The 21010-nt window shown below is 42.1% G+C and overlaps 1 protein-coding gene across 4 annotated transcripts in view; it reads right to left on the bottom strand.

Moving 5' to 3' along the window:
• LOC137200873 (RNA binding protein fox-1 homolog 3-like) overlaps positions 1–21010 on the bottom strand; it is a 505114-nt gene that overhangs the window by 97004 nt on the left and 387100 nt on the right. For all 4 annotated transcript variants that reach the window (XM_067615568.1, XM_067615564.1, XM_067615569.1 and 1 more), the window contains exon 8: positions 20361–20470. In XM_067615568.1, coding sequence (XP_067471669.1) covers positions 20361–20470 — 110 coding nt within the window. The remainder of the gene's footprint in view (positions 1–20360; positions 20471–21010) is intronic.

Here is a 21010-nt window from a genome sequence, read left to right on the forward strand (position 1 = left end):
AAGCGTGTAAAAGTCAAAGAGTCAAACCTGCTCCATAACCCAGAGAGAGAGGGGGGGGGGCGGAGGGGGGGCAGGGGGGGCCCAGCATGGAAAAAAAAACTACTCACAGCGGCTCACATTACCTGCCTTTTTCACTGAAATAAGCAGTGTAATTTATCCTGACCTTTTTAGATTACTATGAATGTGCTGTCTGTGTCATTTTAACTGAAGTCCTCAGCAGCTTTGCCGGCTATGAAACCCGAGGAGGCGCTGGCTCGATGGGATCAATGAGGCTGATGCCACCGATACGGCCGATGATACCATACCAAACAAATACTGAGGGGGGGCTGCCCCCCCCTGACATTTACTGTGTTATTAACACACATCGGAAAGGAAAGTCGCTTTATTTCATCATGACGAGAGAGAGCTTCACCTTCACGCCGACTCCTCAACCGCTTCGGCTAATAACAAAAAAAAAAAAAGTAGAAGCCTATTTCAGCTGTGACAAGTGTTTCAGGATTAGAATTTCATTCCTAATAGCTTCTCTGGTAACAGTTTAATTCACTACCTATGCGATATCAATTCCATTATAATCTCATTAAGCTATTGCACACCGAGGTGATTTCGAATGAATGTGAAACAGCCGAGCGTACGCCGGTACGTACCCCTCTAATTGAGCAATACTTTTTTTATTCATTATTATTGCCCATTATTAAATTAATGAACTTAATGGACTTATTTTCCAAATTGCAAAGACCCCTGGCAACATGTTTTTAATTCCATTAGCAGACATATTGAACAAAAAAAAAAAAAGAAAAGAAGAAGAGAGAGAGAGAGAGAGAGAGAGAGAGAGGGAGGGATACACAGAGCAGAGGTGTATGTGTGTGTGTGTGTGTGTGTGTGTGTGTGTGTGTGTGTGTGTGTGTGTGTGTGTGTGTGTGTGTGTGTGTGGGCAATTAGCCTACTGCTGCGACAGATCATCAGTGGCACAGTTTCCCTTCTCTCACTAGCAGGAGTTTGTCCATCTTGTCCTGGATGTGTGGGTGACAGCGCTCACCTTCACACACACTCACGTCTCACGGTTTGTGATTAAATGTCGCTCAGAAACCAGTAAAAAAAAACTTCTTACCCCCCTTTTTTTCCTGATATTAAGACACACGACCAGACGACATATTTAAATATCATATTGTATAAGCCGCTCTAAACATAACCTGAATAATATATGGAATAGATTTTTCTGAAATGAGACTCTTTTCAGTAACCAGAAGAACCAGAAAAAATAAAAAAAAAACCCACCGAGAAGATGAAAGCGGCGAATCTGCATAACTGAACGTCGGATCGATACGTCTCAAACTAAAATGGCAAGTCTTGATAAGGTTATTGAATTTTTCTTTTTAATTAAAAAGCATACTACTGCGCTCTCTGTCAAATACCACGCCGTCGCTGATGATGATGAGGAGGAGAGGGAGGAGGAGGAGGAGGAGGGGTGTCCTTGTTTATATTTTCATCACTATTTGAAAAAAAAAAAAAAAAACTGACCAGAGAGTCGCAGAACGTCATCAATCAGCAGCAGCCGTGACATTAATTTGTCTCTGGGATTAAGTTGTCATGGAAACCTCTCAAAACCGCCAAACAATCACATTCATGTAGATATTCATTTTTATTACATGTCACTCATCAGCTCTAAAACTATCAATATTCCTCATGTAACACTCATGCAACATTTTCCATGTGATGCTTTTTTTTAAAAAAAAACCCTGATGTTTTCCTGACGCAACAACAAAAGCAACAGCGATGCATCCGTACGCCCGTCGATTATGTAACACGCGGAGACGCTGCATCCGTTTTGTTTAATGTAAACGTCCAGAATGTGGCACACTCTCCTCCCATATTCTAGTCATGAAAATGCATAATTTAAAAGAGCTGAGACCAAGCTGTTCCTCGGCGGTGCGGAGCCAGTGCTGCATCGTATCAGCGCGAACATCAGTGGATAGAAATACTGTGCTCCCCGGAGAGAGAGAGTGCCATTACATTCAATCGTCAACCGCTGGATAAAACTCATTTCGCTCTCGCACAGTGTCTGAATGGCTCCCATACATTCATGCACAGGCCACAATGTGATAGCACAGCATGTCAGAAACACGCTTAAAGGGCTTTTAAAGCAGGTTAGAGCTCTGCACACACACACAATCACACACACACAAACAAAAAAAGCCACAGCACAAAGACACAGAGCAGAGGACAGCACTGCCGCTACAGCTGACCGTCCCTCACACCGCCTGAAGGACCCCGAGTAAACAAACAGAGACGCCGCCGCTCCGCTCCTCTCGTTGGGAGGTCCCAGCCAAGTTGTTGACAACAAGATAATGTCAGCTTCTATTTTTAGATGAACGAGGAGAGAGCGGAGAGAGAGAGGAGGAGGAGGAGAGAGAGAGAGAGAGAGAGCGTCTTCGGGTGAAGTGAGGCTGTTTTAAATATTAATCCTTTGCCTCTGTTTAGCACCGACTCTGCACCTGAACAACGGATTCCGGTTAGCGGTCGGGATTCGGTGAAATGTTCGGATGAGACTTCTTTTTTTTTTTGGGACTTTTGCTGAGTTCCTTAATTTACAGGCGTTATTTTCAGGCTACTTAAAAAACGCCATCCTTTGGCAGTCGAGTCCTGCTGTACTTTTGCCTGTATGTCCAATTTTTTTTACAGCAAATATCTAAATATAAATGGATAGAGAGAAGGATATGACACTGAATTTTCATGATGCTGGCAGAAAAGCTCCCGTCACTCTTGCAGTATTTAGGAGTGTTCATGCATTGTTTAAAGACACCGCGAGCCTTGTAGTCACACCATGTAACCATTATAACTTCATTTAGCTACTTGTGTTGCTAAGTTCTTGTTGTGTTTGTAGCTCTGTGTTAACAAGTGACAGCAAACATTGTACAGATCCTTTCTTATCTGAATTATAGATTTTCTTTAGATGTTCTTGTAACTTTTGCCACCAGTTTGTCGACTCTGTATTGTCTTAGTTGTATCTCTGTCTCATATTTAGAGCTAGAAGACTCACATGAAGAGTTTTACCAACTCTGCTGCTTGTAATTAAGGCCTGAAAAATACGACATGATGGAGCACAGGTGAGTCATCGTCTTTTTGCATTGTCAAACGATGTGGATTGTTTCCATAGATGATCTATAACTGAGCTCTTTCACATAAAGATGTTTGCATTTTGTGAATCAGCACTATAAAAAGTTTCCTGTGTGCACTGTAACCATCGATGTAGAGGCTCAATTTGATGATCGGGAATCAAGATCTGCACCTTTTTATATCATTTTATTTTGAAAAACATCATCGCAAACATCAGATAAACAGCTGCAAGTCGCTGCGTTTTGGTGCATAAAGTGTCTTTCAAGGGTTAGAGGTTAAAACACAAAAGAAAACACAAGCAGTGTTTTGGATTCTTAGGCCACAATCATGTTATCCTCTCTCTCTCTCTCTATATATATATATATATTTATATATATATTGGGGATAAAATGACAACTGTGTCACATTATACAGCGTTTTCACTGAGAATTATTTATCAGCAGGAGTTCAGTCATCTTTATGGGCTGGCCCTTTGCACGCTGCTGAATATTTCTGTTTCTAGTGGAAGCTTAAACAGAAGCTTTGACCAGCTCACACCGGGCACGGAAACAGACACCAGTAGATACAAATATACGGCAGGTTATATAATGATCATGAAAAGTACATGAGAGCCAACACCTCCCCCACAGCAAACACACTGGGAAAAAAAAAAACATATCACACTGACAGGAGCGAGAGAGAGAGAGAGAGAGAGAGAGAGAGACACCCGCTGACACCGAGAGGCCTGAGAGTCTGACACGAGGTGAGATGAAGAGTAGCGTTTCTCATCATCCGCTGAGCCTGGCTGCGTCTGACCTGCAGGATGGAGGTAGGCTTGGGGGGCATGGCCTCGGGACCCCGGGGCTGGCTGCAGGAGTGGAAGGGGACTCCGCCGAGACTTATAAAGTCCCAGCTACAATTTACTGGGAAGGCTCAAATTGTGGTGTCCGGCGGCCACAGCGCTGTCAGCACCGCTCTTATTTGCTTCATTCCCTTTGACACCGCCTCTCGATTAGGGTCATAAATTCCATGAAATCGGTCAATAACCTATAACACTAATGTCACTCTCCTGCCATTAATTTTACAGCCCTGTGTGCCACACTGTTTCTTAACCCCTTTTTACGTGACAGGGTGGGGGGGTTTATACTCCCTGGGATTGATTGAGAAGAGTATATAACAAGCTTTGAATAGAGCCTTTGCAACCGTAAAGATCAACACATATAGGAAGTAGGGAAAAAGTGCATATGAGGGTAATTGTTGTAGTCTTTCTAGCTTGGATCACTTCTTCTATATTCTGTAACCAACTAGAGTGTAATGATATAAAAAAAGTGATGTAGAAACTGCAACATGAAGCCTGCAGGATATTTGGTACTATGACTTGGTTTGACCCTCGCCACAGAAATGTCTGTTTTTATGTTGTTTATATTGGTTGGAAATAATTATTTATCTTTATGGAGAGAAATTAGTCTCAGTTGAAAAAACACACGTTTCATGATTCACAAATACAAACAGGTGTATGACTTTTTTTTGTGAATAAATTACAATGATCGCAAACGCTTCTTCAAATACCACTCAGCTTCGATAAATGTCAAGTATTCCACATATATGAGTCCGTTAATGTCACAGTCGTTTAGCTTATGAGATGTCTTATATGAAATATCTGAAACATTTGTGATTTTATTTTTGAAAGATTTGTCTGATCTGTTTGCACAGATCACCTGACACGTGTGGAGTTTTGAATGTTGTTCAGTTCATAAATGCATGTTGCGTTCAGGTGCTGCTAAAAACATGGATGCACAGCAGACAATACACCTACCGTATACAGTAAGTCATAGACATACTTGTGTTTTGAGTATATATATATATATATATATATATATATCTTGTTTATGCATCATGAAACATGCATTTTAGACCAATTTCTCTCCATAAAGCTCAAAATATCATATGTTAACATGTGTAAATATGTATGCTTGTATGACAGTAAGAATTGTATTGGGATATAATGTTACATAATGTGTATATCGATGGCTGAAGAGCAAAACCGCCTTTCTGAAAAATGCACTTTTTTGAGAAAACTAAAAAAAAACTTGTTTTCTTGCAGAATGCTATTTGTTAAGGATACCCAATACACTGTTTTTGGACTATATTATTATAGTATGTGTTAACAATACCATAATAATGTAGTAATATAGTCCAAAAACAGTGTATTAGGTATTGGGTATCCATAACAAATAGCATTCTGCAAGAAAACAACAAGTTTTCTCAAAAAAGTGCATTTTGCAGATGGGAGGTTTTGCTCTTCGGCCATCGATATATTAGGACAAAGACTGATTCACATACACTGTTGATGACAGGTTCAACAGTATATAGCTGACATGTCCATACGCTCCCATAATAAGAGCATTCTGATAGATTTACGTATGCAAACTCTCTCTGTAATTGCTAAACTGTGACATTAGTTACACACACCCTAGCTCTCTTTTTTTCCCCTTTGCTTAAGTGATATGTTTTGGTTTTTTTTTCCTTCTACCTTCATATCATAACAGCAAAAATCATTTTACTTCAAAAAAAAAAAGCTTCAGTTCTCAAAAACCAGTTTGTCAGAGAGGTATTACAACAACCAGGAAACACACACTGTGCCAAGACTTTCTGTTTTGGAATTTTGAAGAGCACGACTTGATGATTCTATTTGAATAACTGTGCATAAAATAGAGGAAAGCGCACAAATTACATTTGTTGCTGTGAGAGAGAGAGAGAGAGAGAGGGCAGAGGAGAGGTTTTCTTATCATGCATGGCAGGTTGCCAGTGGATATGTTGCTGCCGTTCTCACAGGGGCATCGTCCAATCTTTTCCGTATGTGAGAGCTGACACTTCAGGGCATATCTATGGCACAGGCGTGTTAGCGATGCACACGCCTTCTGCTGCTGAGGAGGATGAAGGACCGCCATGAGAGACTTCTGGAGTTACTGGCAGCGCAACAGGCCGACCACAAACAGCAAAATAAATAAATAAGATTGAAAAAAATGGCATTTAGCGTTGGGAAAAGCTCACTTAAACAGATACTTCTGTTCAAGTACATTTTAAACTGGAAACCAATGCTGAGAGAAGCCATTTCTTGTCTTATATCAGCTGAAGAAGGTCATTTTTAGGCCGCAGCATCTAAATTGCCCAGAAATAAGTTTTTTTTTCTGCTTAAATGACACATTCTATGATACTGTAACATACTTGTTGTCCTACTGTCAATGCTTAAGTGACGTCTTTGTCTATTTTTAGGTGGTGAAATTTGGGGCAAAACCTTTGAACTTCTGCTCCGTTTCCTTTGGATCATCATTTGTCGGAGAAGCCGTGGACTAAATACTTAATGAAATACTTAATTAAATACTCATTAAGATGTGAAATGTCTGCTTGGCTTTAGTTTAAAACATTATTCTGCATAATCACACACATCCCTCCGTGTGTGTGTGTGTGTGTGTGTGTGTGTGATTCATCCAGCTTTGTTCACTCAGTCGTCGAATGAAAAACAGACAATATCACCTCATGTTTTTGGCAAGTTGGAATGTTTTTGGCAACTTTCCATCCTACTACTCCACTGGCTCTTCCCGCTCCACTCCTTAACTCTCTCCTCTCCTGAAGAGAAAGAGAGAGAGGGAGAGAGAGGACCCTTTAAACAACGGCGCCGCCGTTAGTCATTAAATTGGATTTTTTATTTTCGCCTCCTCTGGAATGGCTGGAGTCGAATTGACATGGAGCCTCGACAGCGGCGAGGCAAAATGGCCGCTCGTAGTAACAGCTCACAAGCCCCCCGGACAACCTGAGGCATGGCCATCCAATCCCACATCATTAAGGCTAGAGTCCTTTATTGTGTTGGAGGTATTAAATGGTGCGCTGGCTATAGCCCTGAAGTCACACTCCACTAGGAGAAAACAGCAGAAAAATAACGGCACAGCTGGATAATGACTTTTCCCTGGGAGGCTGACCATGTGTACAAAAGCGCTAATGATAGCAGGTGCAATAAGCGAGCGCAAGGCTTTTACTGCGTCCGAATCTATTTTCCTCTGCTAAACTCGCCGGTGATTTCCCCCGTGTAGGTGTCTTTTTGTAGTTTAAGAACACCCCCCCCCCCCCCCCCTCCCCTCCCCACCCCTTCCTCTCCATCCTCTCTCTCCTCCTGTATCTAATCTCTTTATCAGCTGTGCAGCTAATATCAAAGAGGACTGTGGTGTGAAAATCCTGCAAGTAAAACCTGCTGTCAGAGCCTAATCACAATTAGCCGGGCTCTAGACCCATTAGCCCCGAGGGGAAGAGACCAAAAGCTGACAGAATTATTGTTAAAGCTACTGATTGCTAATGATCCCACAGAGCAAAAAAAAAAAAAGAATAATTAAAATACAACTCATCCTTATTTTTTACTTCTGAATTGATTCGTCATTTGGTAAACTCTCTGCAAGAAAACAGCACAGGGAAGTTGCTTGAATCTCATCGGTATTAATGCTTAAACAGATAACACGTTTCCTGGATTTCCTGACTACACAGCTTCCTTAGCTGGGCTTTGTAGCAGAGCTCTTACATCAGCTGTGCTACAAAGGCGTGTGTGCCTTCCAGATTATAAAACATTAAACTGGAAGTTAATGACTGATTGCAACAGCCGTTACTTGAAACTTGTAAGAAAAAAAGGAGAGCAACAACTCACGAGACAAAACAAGGCCCACGTGACACCCCCGGAGTGAATCACCTGCAGTATAAGCCTTTCAAAGAAGCACCTCACATTTGATGTTAAGCCCCCAAACTGTTCTGGCTGTCGGAGGACTTGCCGGGAGATAGAAATGTCTAAAGTTATTACAGCAGTCAGGTAAAGTGTGTGGCAACGCGGTCCTGTAATGGGGGTGGAGAGCCGGCCAGCAGCAGCTAATGAAGGCGTCTCGGGAAGTACTAAAGAGTCTACGTGACACTACTCCTGATTCGCCTGTCTGAGGACACAGATCAATTAATACATTAACAAACGATCGCAAGCACTTCATCTTGCAATATGAAACCGGCGGCCTGGACTCGCTGCCCTCCCGCCCAGAATGGCTGATCAGCTCTGCCTCTACACAGCGTCCGTCATGAATTTCAACATCCTCCGCCGGTTAGGCTGCAAAAAAACACACCCTCCCTCCATGTGGGGTTTGTAATGTCTCACCAGAGGCTGAGACCATATGCATGTATTAACCACAACGCAAGTTGTACATGCATATACGCTCTGTGTGCAATAAGAGTAGATATGGAGCGCTTTGAGCTATTCCTCATCTTCTAAGAAAATCTAACCTACTGATACAATTTGCAATAATGCACCGTATATGACCAAATCACAGCAGATTTGATGGAGCGTCTGCCTAAAGGGAATCCACTCCTGCTAATGACCACAGCTCCAAAGACTCAAACTGGCTCCTTCCTATTTTTTAAACTGCTGCTTGTGGACGTCTTTTTTTTTTTTTTTTTTTGCAGATAAAAACAGCATTAATGCAGGCCAAACACACCATGTGAGCAGCCTGCGGCACAGTTGAGTGCATTGGTTGGGGAAATCTAAAGTAAACCATTGCTCCTTGCCATGCCATATATATCCAGTCTCCCCATTACCACCATCTCTACTCGACAGCGAGGGCCCTGCACTGCTAAATTATTCATCACACTGAGGGGAGGACAGAAGCATGCATGGTTTCTTCACTCCATGCCTCTTCCCTTTTTCTTTTCTGTCTCTAACACAAAGGAACAGCCGGGTGGAGAGAATGATATACAGGCCGCCTCTCCATCACTGTGTGGCCATCGCAGGAGATGTCACCTCCACTTCCTCCAATTACAACAGTGGAGTCGAGGTCGGGTTCGACGGGGTTCGCGTGCTGTGGCAGACCAGACGGTCGCTGGCTTTGCCCGCCGTGCATATGGGGAAGAAAGGTGGGTGGCACCCAGGGGCCCCATGCATAACCTGGGACGTCTTTGTATACACATTCATCTATATCAGTGGGCAACAGGGAAATGTAAGCCAAAGGTAATTGCCCTGGATAAGAACATCTGCTTGGTGAATAAATATTCTAATGAGGGGAGCTTGCAGGTTCCCCAGACTGATGCACGGCTGACAGGCCTCCGGAGGGACGGCAGGTAATGCTCACCACCTGCAGTTCAAACAGGAGGCGGTCCCACCTTCCTCTCGCAGCTAAATGCTGGCCGACTGATGCACACACACACATGTACACACACACATATATATACAGACATGTATGGATACAAGGGATGGCTGGTAAATGATTGATCATGCGCCGGTTGTGATGTTACTTTTCTCAGGGATGACAAGTGTAATGCAATACTCCTGCAGTTCTGCAATGTTCTGCTGCTGAATAGATGTTGATTTTAGGGCCCGGAGCAAAACTTTAAAAATTGACATGGTGAGAAGACATCTATAATTTAAAATCTTAACTCTCTTTTAAAGTCTACTTCTTGCAGTGTCACGCCATTCGCCAACTTCTGCATTGTCACTTGTCGGTTTCTGTCTTACCGATAAAAATACAGATGGATGCTTCTGTTATCACGTGTTTAATAAAAATGCCAGAGAAAATGTCCGTGACAAGGTCTAATCTTCATATTTTTCTTTGCACATTTGTCATACGCACAGTCCACAATCCTGAATCCTCCGAGCAAATCAGCAGATCCACATATTTGAAAAAGTTGGAATATTTTGCATTTTTTTGCTTGATAATTGACAATTTATCCATTATCTAAATTGCTGTTGAACAATTTCCTGTTTAGAATTAATCACATCCTTTTATCACTATGACATTTTTTTTGATTAAAGTCTAAAAAAAAAAACATCATCTTATTTTATACCTAACAAGTCTGATATCACGTTTTAAGGCTGCAACTAATGATCACTTTCCCTGTCTGTTAATCAGATGATTATTTTCCCAGTGATCACATCAATCAGTTGGTCCACAAAGTGTTAGAAATTTGTCAAAAAGGCCCAAAACAATTTCCTGAACAACATCAGTCAAAAGCCCAAAGATACTGAATTTAAAATAATATGAGAAAAGCAGCCGAGCCTCAAATCAAACTAGAGCCAGTAAATATTTAGCACTTTTGCCAAATAAATGCCTTAAACAATGTATCTATAGCTAAACTGATGTCAGTTGATAAATAATAAATCCTTTAAAAAAACTGCTGCAGAATTTTCTTTTTTTTTAAACCTCACAAGCAGTCGTCCTCTCAGCTGTAGCAAACCGGACACAAAATGGTGAAAACATTCACTTTCACAGTGTGGAAATATCTACTACTTTTATTCTTTTTTAAGCACTACATCACCAACAACACTCTTCAATGCATAGAAGATGTAAATATCAATTTTTGGAGGTAAGAATGTCCCTTTTCAAGTGAGTACAAAGCAAAATTATATATTTCTCTTCCACTAAATGTACAAACACAAGTGCAAAAGCTCCTTCACTGATACACTGATGAGAGAAAAGTTCATTGTTACACAAATGAGACTGAGGAGTTGCAAACTGTCATCATCTGTGTGTGTGTGTGTGACCATCGCTCTGACCAGCTGCGAGGAGACTGAAGGTGGAAGACAGGTTGAGCTGCATCCTCACAACACACCTTCAAAAAGAGGCCAGAAGACACAGTGACGAGCCTCTTTCAATAAGCATATATCTAATATTAAATACAGTTGAGAAAACGCTTTGAGTATCAGAGAGGCCCGCGTTGGAGTGAGGCCCTTATAAAACACACAAAAAAAACACACACTGCACGCTGTGTTATTTTCCACTTCTACTTGGGAAACAGAAAGTTTTCTCGGTGATTTCAAATGTGAGATCATTTCCCCGCACAGAGTAACTTTGGCCCCAAAACATCCTCTCTCTCACCAGAAATCTGAGCTCTAAATCGATACGCGGCGCTGTTTCATTCATAGCGTGCTTAACATGCTTTATTCATACTTATTCATGTTCTGCTCTCGCTTTCAAGTTAAAAAAAACCGTGGTTCAAGTATTAAGTCATTTATAATGGAGTCATCCATGAAAAGTAACTTTTCCCCCAAAATGATGCTCTCTCTCTCCCCAGAAATCTGAACTCACGATCAATAGTTACAGCACACACACACACACACACACACACACAGTCTGCAGAAAACACATCTGTAACTGCATTATAGCTCAGACTGTTTACAATGTGGCAATGTTTGAAATATGTGTTGCATTAGAAAATAATTTCATTTACTTTGTATTTCTGTGAATGTATAAAATACAAGCTGGAGGATTAAAATGATCTGCAATGTGCATTAGTGAGAAATTAATTGGTGTAAACGCAAAGAGGAGCGAGCGGTGTTAGCAGGTTACTGTAGTAGCGAGAATGCAAAACCAATCTGACTAATCACACATCATCTCAAAACAGAATTAATAATCAGCAGCTCCGGTTAAAGTTACTACAAGGAACTTTTCATTTCGTGTTGATTTCAACGACCCCTGTGGACAAAAGCGGTACTGTTTCCCCCCGAGAATGAAGACTGCATTTCCCATGAGCACCGCCACCCGCCTCGTGTCGTAAAGATCTCTCGGCTAGCATGTGCGTTTGTTTTGGAAGCGAGTGAAAGAAAAGACGCTGCTTATTTTTAATACTATTCTTCAAACACAGCTGTTTGCAGGATGCATAGCGATGATGTAACGTATCTGTTGATGATTGTAATATGACGATGATGCGTTCACAGTGAATCCGGTAATGCGGCGTCACCATCCCGCAGGGTCGTGCGGAGGTGTGAGCGTGTTTATGTGTGCTTTAGAACATAAAATGCTGCGAAACAATCAGAAAATAATGATTCACTCCTTTGTTGTCGCTACGCCACCGGTAATCTCTCTATTCACTCTCTAGCTCGCTTGACCACCGCTCTCTCTCTTTTCTTTTTTTCTTTTTTTAAAATGAGTCAGTCACTTTTAACGTTACCAAATGTCCTCCCGTCGTCCTAGCAACGTCTTCGTACCCCTTCATGCTACAACGCTACATGTGACGTAAACATCTGCTCTTCCTGCCATAAATCGTCTGGTTTCGCTGGGAATCCGTCACGGTTGCAGCCATTTAGAATAATTATATAGAAACAGCCAATTTTCTTGCTGATGGTCTTTTTCGCTTATGTAGGTCATATAGATGCATCATGAGACTGTTTCATAACCGGTTAAAAGTTCCTTGTAGTGTAACTTTAACCATCTGTAATCATCCTCATTGTACACTTATGAGAAAATGCTATCTTACTCATATGGGCAACAATAACAACATCATCATCACAATTGAAACACATCGCAGACAAGGAAACCAAAACGTGTCCCCAAAAGACCCTGAACGGTTCAATCTGAGAAGACAGTGGCGTTAAATCAGAGAGATATAGTTTTTAAATGGCGCACATACTGCATGCTGAGTGGTTTGACTGTCAGCAGGAAGTTGAATAACAATAGTTGTAAAGATATTAGCGTTGGCAATAATCACACTCCAATATCCTCACTCTCTCTCTCTCTCTCTCTGTCGTTTAAAGGCTGAATAAATACGACACGTACACGCAGGCCTCTATAGCATCTGACTGGAGCATCAAGCATCAATAAAATTCATGGAAGTGGAAAAACCATCAGTTCTGTTCCTGCATGTAGGAGGCGCAACACCACACACACACACACACACACACACATACATAAACACACACACACTGTATATACTATAGAGGCTGAAACACACTGACTCATACGCCACACACACACCCACACACACCCACACACACATCAAGTATCTGCCCATGCCGGAGGAGCGGAGGAGATCCACACTTTGTGGTCCGGTACTCACCCAAAAGTACATCATCATGGTGGAAGCGGGACAGGTGCGGGCAGGCGGGCGGGCGGGCGGGCGGAGAGCAGGGCCGAGCAAACTGAGACCAGTCCAGCCAGTCAGGAGGAGTCCGATCGTTTGGACAGAGAGCTTTTACTGGTTCCCTGTTCCACTGAGGCAGCCCTCCCTCTCAACTGTTCAATGGGGCTTGACTTGAGGTTTCAACCCCCCCCCTTATTTCTTCCTCTTCTTCTTTCACCTTTTTTTTTTCCACTACAAGCAGCTTTTTCTTCAGTTAATTTTTTTAAAAGCCCCCCTTCTCTTTTTCTTCTTCTTCTTCTTCTTCTGAGCCAACACAAATAAGAAGGGGGGGGTAAAAAAAGCGGACGGGAGAAAGGAAAGAGAGCTGGGGAGGTGTTATAACCTCTTTTTTCTTTTAACACTCTTCCACTCCACTTGCCTCTCCACACCACTCACTTCGAGACTCTCCCTCTGTCTCTCTGCTCTCTCTCTCTCTCTCTCAACTCTCTCTCTCTCTCTCTCTCTCTCTCTCCCCCCCCTGTGCTGTCTCTTATTGGTGAATGTGAAATCAGTCGGTACGGCGCCGAGGCTCAACTAGAGCAGCAGCAGCAGCAGCAGCGGCGGCAGCAGCAGTAGCAGCAGCCTGCGCTTGACAGCTGCCTCCAGCGTTCCTCCACCGGAGCCGTGTTGCTCTGCATAGAGGAGTGCGCTGAACAAACCGGGATCCTGCAGACGGTACTGTAAAATTCAGCGTCCCGGGGAGGGGGGGTGGGGGGTGTGGGGGGGTGAGGGGTGGGGGGAGGTTGAGGGAGGAAGGGGGGAGGCAGGAAGCCGGGAGTCGTGGTGGTGGAGAGCTCTGCGGGGAAGAGAGGGAGGGAGGGAAGGGAGAGAGGGAGGGAGGGAGGGAGGGGGGAGAGTAGAGGCTTCTGTTGATGATGATGCTGGTGATAGTGGAGGACTAACAGATCACTCCCTCTTTCTTCTTTTCACTGTCTGTGACTGAGATGTTGCACTGAAGTTGTGGCAGTTTTAGTTCAATGAGGAGAAGAAGACAATGCTGAAGAAGAAGAAGAAGAAAAAAAAAAACGGGGGGGATCTCAGAGAAAACCTTAAAGTATGTCACAGGCAATTGGAGGCACAGATTATATTCCACTTTTTTATTTTTTTCCTACTTTTAGCTGCTGAGGTTCACTGGCTTCATGTGTGTGCGCTTGTATGCGTTTTTCTTCCCTTTTTTTCCCCCAGTGTGAGAAACTGAAACTCACGCTTTGGTGACCAGGAGTGATAAAAAACACTTTTTCAGGTGGCGTTTTGTGGCAGATCAGAGGCCAGATAAAGCTGGTGTGAAACACCTTTGTGTGCCAAGCTATATTACATTACATGCTTTAGTGTGTTTTCCATCTGGTGGCTGTAAAGGGGGAGGGGAAAACGGGAGAGGGAGGGGAGGCTTGGCTATCTTCTAGACAGCACTGTAACAATGAGCCTGCCTCAGCAATTTTCAAAACATATCATCAATACACGACTGGGAGCTCGCGCTTTTAAATATTAACCCTGTGGCTACCAGGGCAATCTGCGGAGAGCTGGAGTGGTTTTGCGGCATCCTCTAGTGCTGGATCATCCAATAAAAGACGTCCTGGGGGATGAGCTAATTTGCTGTAGGATCCTAAAGAACATTTGCCAGCTATAGAGAACATTGCCGTAATGAACAGAGCAGATATATTCAGGTTATGTTACCCATCAGTAATTGCCACATAAGGAGGCTGAGTTAAATTTGCAGCTGGCTTTGAGCGAATTGATACACAAGGGGCCTCATTCATACGGCGTAACTGTCATCTTAAATTTATCATCCATTTTATTTTTTCCTGCCTCTTTCAGGAAAGCACGTTTGGAAAAAAAAAAAAAAATCAAAACGGCACACTGGCAGTCAAAGAATTGCAATTAGTGATTTTGCAAACATGGTGATGTTTTCAGAGGAACGCTTTATTTTAGAAGCGAAGCGAGTTATGCGCTTTTGATAAATCAAGACATGCATCATATAATTCTCAGGCTGTTCCTCAGTCTCGCCGCCACATCACAATCCAGCTTTTCCATTACTTTGCACACACACACACACACACACACACACAATCTCTTATTGGTGGCATTACCATGCACATACAATTCCCCCCATATCTTTATACATGTCCACCAAAACCCCAATGGATTTACATTAGCAATCACAGAGTGGGTAACCGCCCAACTCTTCCATCAATCTCTGATGGGAAATAAAAATGAAATGCACTTCTCAGGCAACTCGGATTAAGGATCACGCTTTTATCAAATACTGAAGTCTATTTCAAGTCCTGCTCATAAATAACTGAGGGGAGAAGAGAGGGAGGAAAAAGAAGGGTGGAGGCAAAAAAAAAAAAAAAAAAAAAAGGCTGAGACCGGAGGGGAAGGGGGCAGACGGGCGGGGTGGTGTGGATGTAGACAGAGAGCATCAAGGTCTGAAGCTAAGGGCACTTGGGGAGGATGTAGGGATTAGAAAAAATGTAGAAAATAAGAATCTGGGGGCATTTTAGCATCATATAATCCCCACATCTCCTTTCTAGGAATCTCCTCCAATTACAGATGGAAAAAAAATGGAATTCGGATTAAGACGGTGTTGCTCGGGTGTTGCAGAAGACCTGCGTCTTCCCTGCTCGCTTCCCGCATGCTCCGCAGTACTAGGGATGCGAGTAGCGGCTTCCCCCGACCATTTAGATTTCCCACCATAGTCTAGACATTCCCCGGAGACTCTGCCATCCATTATAAAGATAGAGCTTTCAAAGAGAAGAGGAAGTGAAGGCCTCACACAGAGCCAGTTCTTCCTAAAATGTCCGCCTGTCTCGCCGACCTCCACCGAATCTTCCGAGATCTTTTTTTTTTTTCCCCGTCTTAATATTTTATGATGATCTCACCTCTGTGCTGTAGTGCGCCGCTACTTACAGAGCATCTTCTGTCAAACTACACTCAGATCTTGTCATTAGAAAGACTTGAGAGACTCACAAACTCCCCTCGTGGAGTTCTGGGTTATAGTTACGGCTGTAGCTCGGGCCTTTCTCTCCCCCACATTCATCAAAAGCTTGTGCCCCCGTAACGGCTGTACATGGCCTCAGCTGGTGCCGAAGACAGGAAGGGGGATGCGGCTCCATCCTGACTCTCCCAGGTTTAGTTTTCTCTAATCGCACACTTCACTTTATGGAGTGACCTGTTTTACAACTGGCTGACAAAGATCTACAGCTACGCTCGTTTTATCTGCCTTCATCAGCTCCACAGGTAGGTATTGACATTTCCATTCTACATACGGCTCATCATGGGGAAGTGGAGGCCGTGCAGGGTGATACTGTTTTGAAATACTACACTGAAACTACAAGGATGTTTCAGGATATTTTACGTTTTCTTTTCTCTGTTGCTTTCTGAGCATCATGTTTGCTGCATGTTAGTAATAATTTAACAAGATGAAGCTTTATTTCTTTCTTATTGCACTTACTTTCTCTTTACTTTTATTCTTTTGACAGGAAGTTGTACCAGTTGCTGCTGCAAAATATATGCTAGCATTCAACTGATAATATTAGCATAAGTTTGCTATATGCTTTAACTGCTTTATCAAAGTTTCCTCATTTGATAAATTGTGCACTGTGAATCCATTTAACTCAACACTGAGCTGACAGTGTAGTGTACAGTATGAAAGTCTGAAATCAATCCCAGCTGAATTGGAAACATTGTAATTTAAACTTCAATTTAATTTTGAGCTTCAAAAACTCAAAAACACACTCATAGTGGGTCCGTGGAGAGGTTTCTAAGCATCAACTCAATCAGAGAAGCAAACAAAAACTGAATAAAGCAAAAAAACAATCATTGAAGTGCAGCAATTTTTTTTGCACAGCACTTTTATTTTGAAGTATAATTTCCCACAAAAGAGTGACTAGGCAGCTAGCAGCTTGCTAGCAGTCATGAGACAAAAACTCTTACCTTCTCCTGCTACTCAGCTTTAGCGTTTTACCAAGCTAGTTGCCAGCGATGGAAGTATAAAATAATTTGAGTACTGGAAAGAAGAGAAGCTCTGACCTCTACTGAGATTAGCGTAAAACAGTAACATTCTCGCTCCTCTTGACACTTGCTTTACATACCAAGCTGCTGAAAAATACCAAAGTTTGAGAGTTTAGAGGCTTGTCGTGTTTATGAACCAGAGTCAGACATCACACTCAATGCTTATTAGCCTGTGGATCCCACTTCTGTGTTTGATTGATCGTTTGCATTCTTTTTTGTGTGTTAATACTGTTTTGTGCATTGATTTAAATACTTTTTTCCTGCTACTCTCATGATATAACATACATGTTAATAGGTCTATTTTTTTGTCCAAGTGAATGCACAAGTAAACATTACATGATATCAACTCATCAGCTAAATGTAGACTAGAATTAACTACTTCAGTGGATAATGAAGCACACATTACTTCCACTTTATTACCAACACAATGTGTTAGCGTGTTAGCGTGTTAGCGTGCCCTCTGGCCTAAAGGATGCTCAACACCTAGCACTGAAGAAAACCCAGATTTATTGTTTCTGGCACTATATGAATATACATGTGATTGGTTGTCTGTCTATAATATGTCATCTCTGCCCCGCCTCCTGCAGCCCTGCACAGTATAAGCAGTGTTTATAATAGATGGATGAGTTTTAAGCCTCAACTGCACTTTATTTTTGTTTTCATTTTGTAACATAAAATTGAACGGGTGATAAGTTAGCTTATGTTTTGACCATGACTCATTGTTATGACAAAGTAGGAAATTGTGTAATGCCATCAACACATCCTGACAGTCAATAAATATGCATAAAATAAGAAAAAACACACGCTGTTACTTATTTCTCTGACTCCAGCCTGCTCACATAGCCTGCATATTTAGCCTTGAAAACAGTAATGTTTTGCTTCCTAGCCCTGGAAGACATCATTAAACATCATTTGTAAGCATACATTACACTATACGCTGCAAATCGCCCATCTGGTGATTTTTGGAGCTGACTGTCTGGGAAACAATAAATCTATTGTATGGCTCCACGTAAAGAATCCCACTCTGTGTAGACATACGTTGAGTACATTAAACATAGCCGTGTGCACAGACTGTATGTAGTGTTAATAATGTAGTGTTTACATCTTGGCATTGAGCAGTCAGTACTGGCCCAGGGCTGCAAACTGGCAGGGCTGTGCAGTAATTAGGGGCTGGTGTGTGTCGGGGATATGAAGGCTTGCTGCGTGTCATGCTGATACCGCTGCCTGGGAAGACCTGGTGTGTTGGCAGCAGGCACACCAAGAGCTACACAAGGCCACACCTTACCGTCACAGCAGGAGGTCACACCTTCTTTTACCTCGACAAACACTCCTGCGGCCTGCGAGCTCGGCCGGTACTCGGCGGTCCAAGAAAAAAGGGACGAAGAGGACGTTAAAGCCACGGCGGCGGCTGTTAACTGTCTCCGCACCACCATGCACCTGCACCACGATGAGTCAAGGTGCATTAGGTGCATCAGGACCACTTTGACGATAAGTTACAGTATATTAACTTTTAGTGTTTTCCGTGCTTAAATCGTATGCATAACACTTTGTTAGTTGTTTGTTTTACTGAACATGCATGTCTGTGTTGGATTTATTTGTTTAATTTCATCCAATGGAATCGAGCTTCTCCTTTATTAGATTTTCTTTACTTTTTTCTATATAAATTTGTGCACATCTTGCACTGATTTCTAGCTGTTTGAATATGACTTCTGCATGTTCTGCTTTGACTAATTCATGACTAATTTATGAGAGGAAAGGGTGCAACACACCAGGAATTTACTTCTCGACTCATATAAAGTTGGAGGACTTGCAAGGCAGGAAAAAAATGGTCAAAATGGAAGCAGACATGTCCTGACTTTTAGTCCCTCGTATCAAACTCCAAAAGAACGCAGGATTCTATATTTCTAAAAATGCAACCCGACCTTGTCTTTTCATTAGATTTGATCTGCCTGGTAAAATGCTCCTGTCTGTAATGTGGATTTCTGTAAGAAATTTAGAAATGTAGACTTGATGAAGCCCTTCAGAGCACTATAAGGAACTCTACTACTTTTTTCATTGACTGCACAGTAATAAACATCAGTGTGTAAAATCGGTGCAGGGTCCCTTTAAGAAGAAGGATTTCTCTTTCTATTCTATTCAATTCTCTGCTTCGAGTGACTTTATGCATATATATATATATATATATATATATATATATATATATATATATATATATGCATGAAAAATTCTGTCAGTTGTGCTGTTTGATGTCTTCATTCTCATTTGTTGCATCTTTCAAAGGTTGGTTTATTGGCTACAGAGTGTCGTGTGTGTGTGTGTCATGTCACACATTTCCTTGAACAAGTTGCAGGTTTTTTACGATTGTGAAGAGATTCAGTCGCTTCGCCACTTGCAAAACAAGCAAACCCAACTGGAATCCTAACAGCTTCTTGCATCTCCGTTTGACATTAATTGATAATCAAACAAGCCTTCACATTAGACATTTATGAGATCAGCTGAATTATCTATTTAATGTAACCCAATTATATGCAACCCTTGTGCACCAATCAACACTAATTCCCGACTCATAAATGACAGCTACTGCGACAGATTTAATCAATAATAAACATTGATGAAAACTTGCGACCCGCTTAGAAAGAGGGTAATTAACAGGAAGAGAAAAACCGCTGCTCTGAATTTCTTTTTTCTTTAGGAAAATTGCTCTCTGATCCACGGCGGCTTTATGTTGTTCACAAGAATCTCTTCTGTATCATATTCCAGCACCAGAGAGAGAGCAAGTGTAAAGCAAACATTCAATTTCCCTTTGACAATTTGGGATATACATTTATCATTAATTCTTAACACAGACTTCAACTGCTCCACTTCTTAATTAGAACCTTGTAATTTTTTTAAGCTGTTGCCAACAAACTAAATGTCATGAATTATTGAGCTTTTTTTTTTCACTACCAACTCAACATCAGGGCAGTTTCAACTGGAGGAGAAATGACACCATACATGGCTTCACCTGTGCTTTTAGGGTCAAAGAAGATGCCTCACATGGGATTTTCCCTACATGAAGCTCAAACCTTCAAACCTTTCTGAAAAAAAAAAAAAAAGTCTGATATGAGATAAGATGCTAAGATGCGGTGGGGGTTCCCTCATCTTGCATCTGCAGCAGACGACTGTCACATCCTATACGCTGAATATATCTTCTACTAACACATGTCAACAAAAGCAGACATCAAAAGCAGCCCATTAGAGACTTTTGGGGGGAATTCTGCACCTGAAGCCTGTTTTGGTTTCAACAGAACCGCACGAAACTCTTCCGACAAAATGGACATAAGTGTAACGCCCGCTGCTCTTACCAGTCTTGTAAAGAGGGGCACTCCCAAATGCCAGAGGTGATCGTTCAGCAGTCCGCTGTACACCACGTTCCCGAAGACAGCAATGCTTCCTGACTTACACAACGTGTTTCCTGCAGGGACACAAAGAAACACAGGCAGGCGTCATTGAAACGGACAGGAAGCAGCGAGACACTTAGCTCTGAGAGAGAGAGAGAGAGAAAAAAGGCAAATTCAATCAAAGGAAATCATTGGACAGGAAGAAGAATAATAGAGAATGCAGCATTGATTGTTATAAATATTGATTTCAGAGGTTTATTGACCTTACATGTAATGACAAATACAGAGACGGGTAGCTTGTCTTGAGTCAATGAGGTTGCACAGCTGAGTTGGACTGATCTAATGAGACGCAGGATGAAGATGGTGACAAAAATCTCAAAACATTAAAAGCGGGAAAATCTTCAGAACTCTGAACCAAACCTATAAATGCTCCATCGCTACATTAAAACCCTTACGAAAAAAACACGTGAGTTATCACATGTGAAGTGCTGTCTTTTAACATGTGATGTATTCATGGGGCACGTGTGGTTTTCGGACATTTCACATGTGAAACTTCAGGGGCACACGTGATTTTCGGACGTTTTACATGTGATGTATTCAAGGGCACATGGTTT

This window comes from Thunnus thynnus, chromosome 17 (assembly GCF_963924715.1).
Source record: "Thunnus thynnus chromosome 17, fThuThy2.1, whole genome shotgun sequence".
NCBI lineage: Eukaryota > Metazoa > Chordata > Actinopteri > Scombriformes > Scombridae > Thunnus > Thunnus thynnus.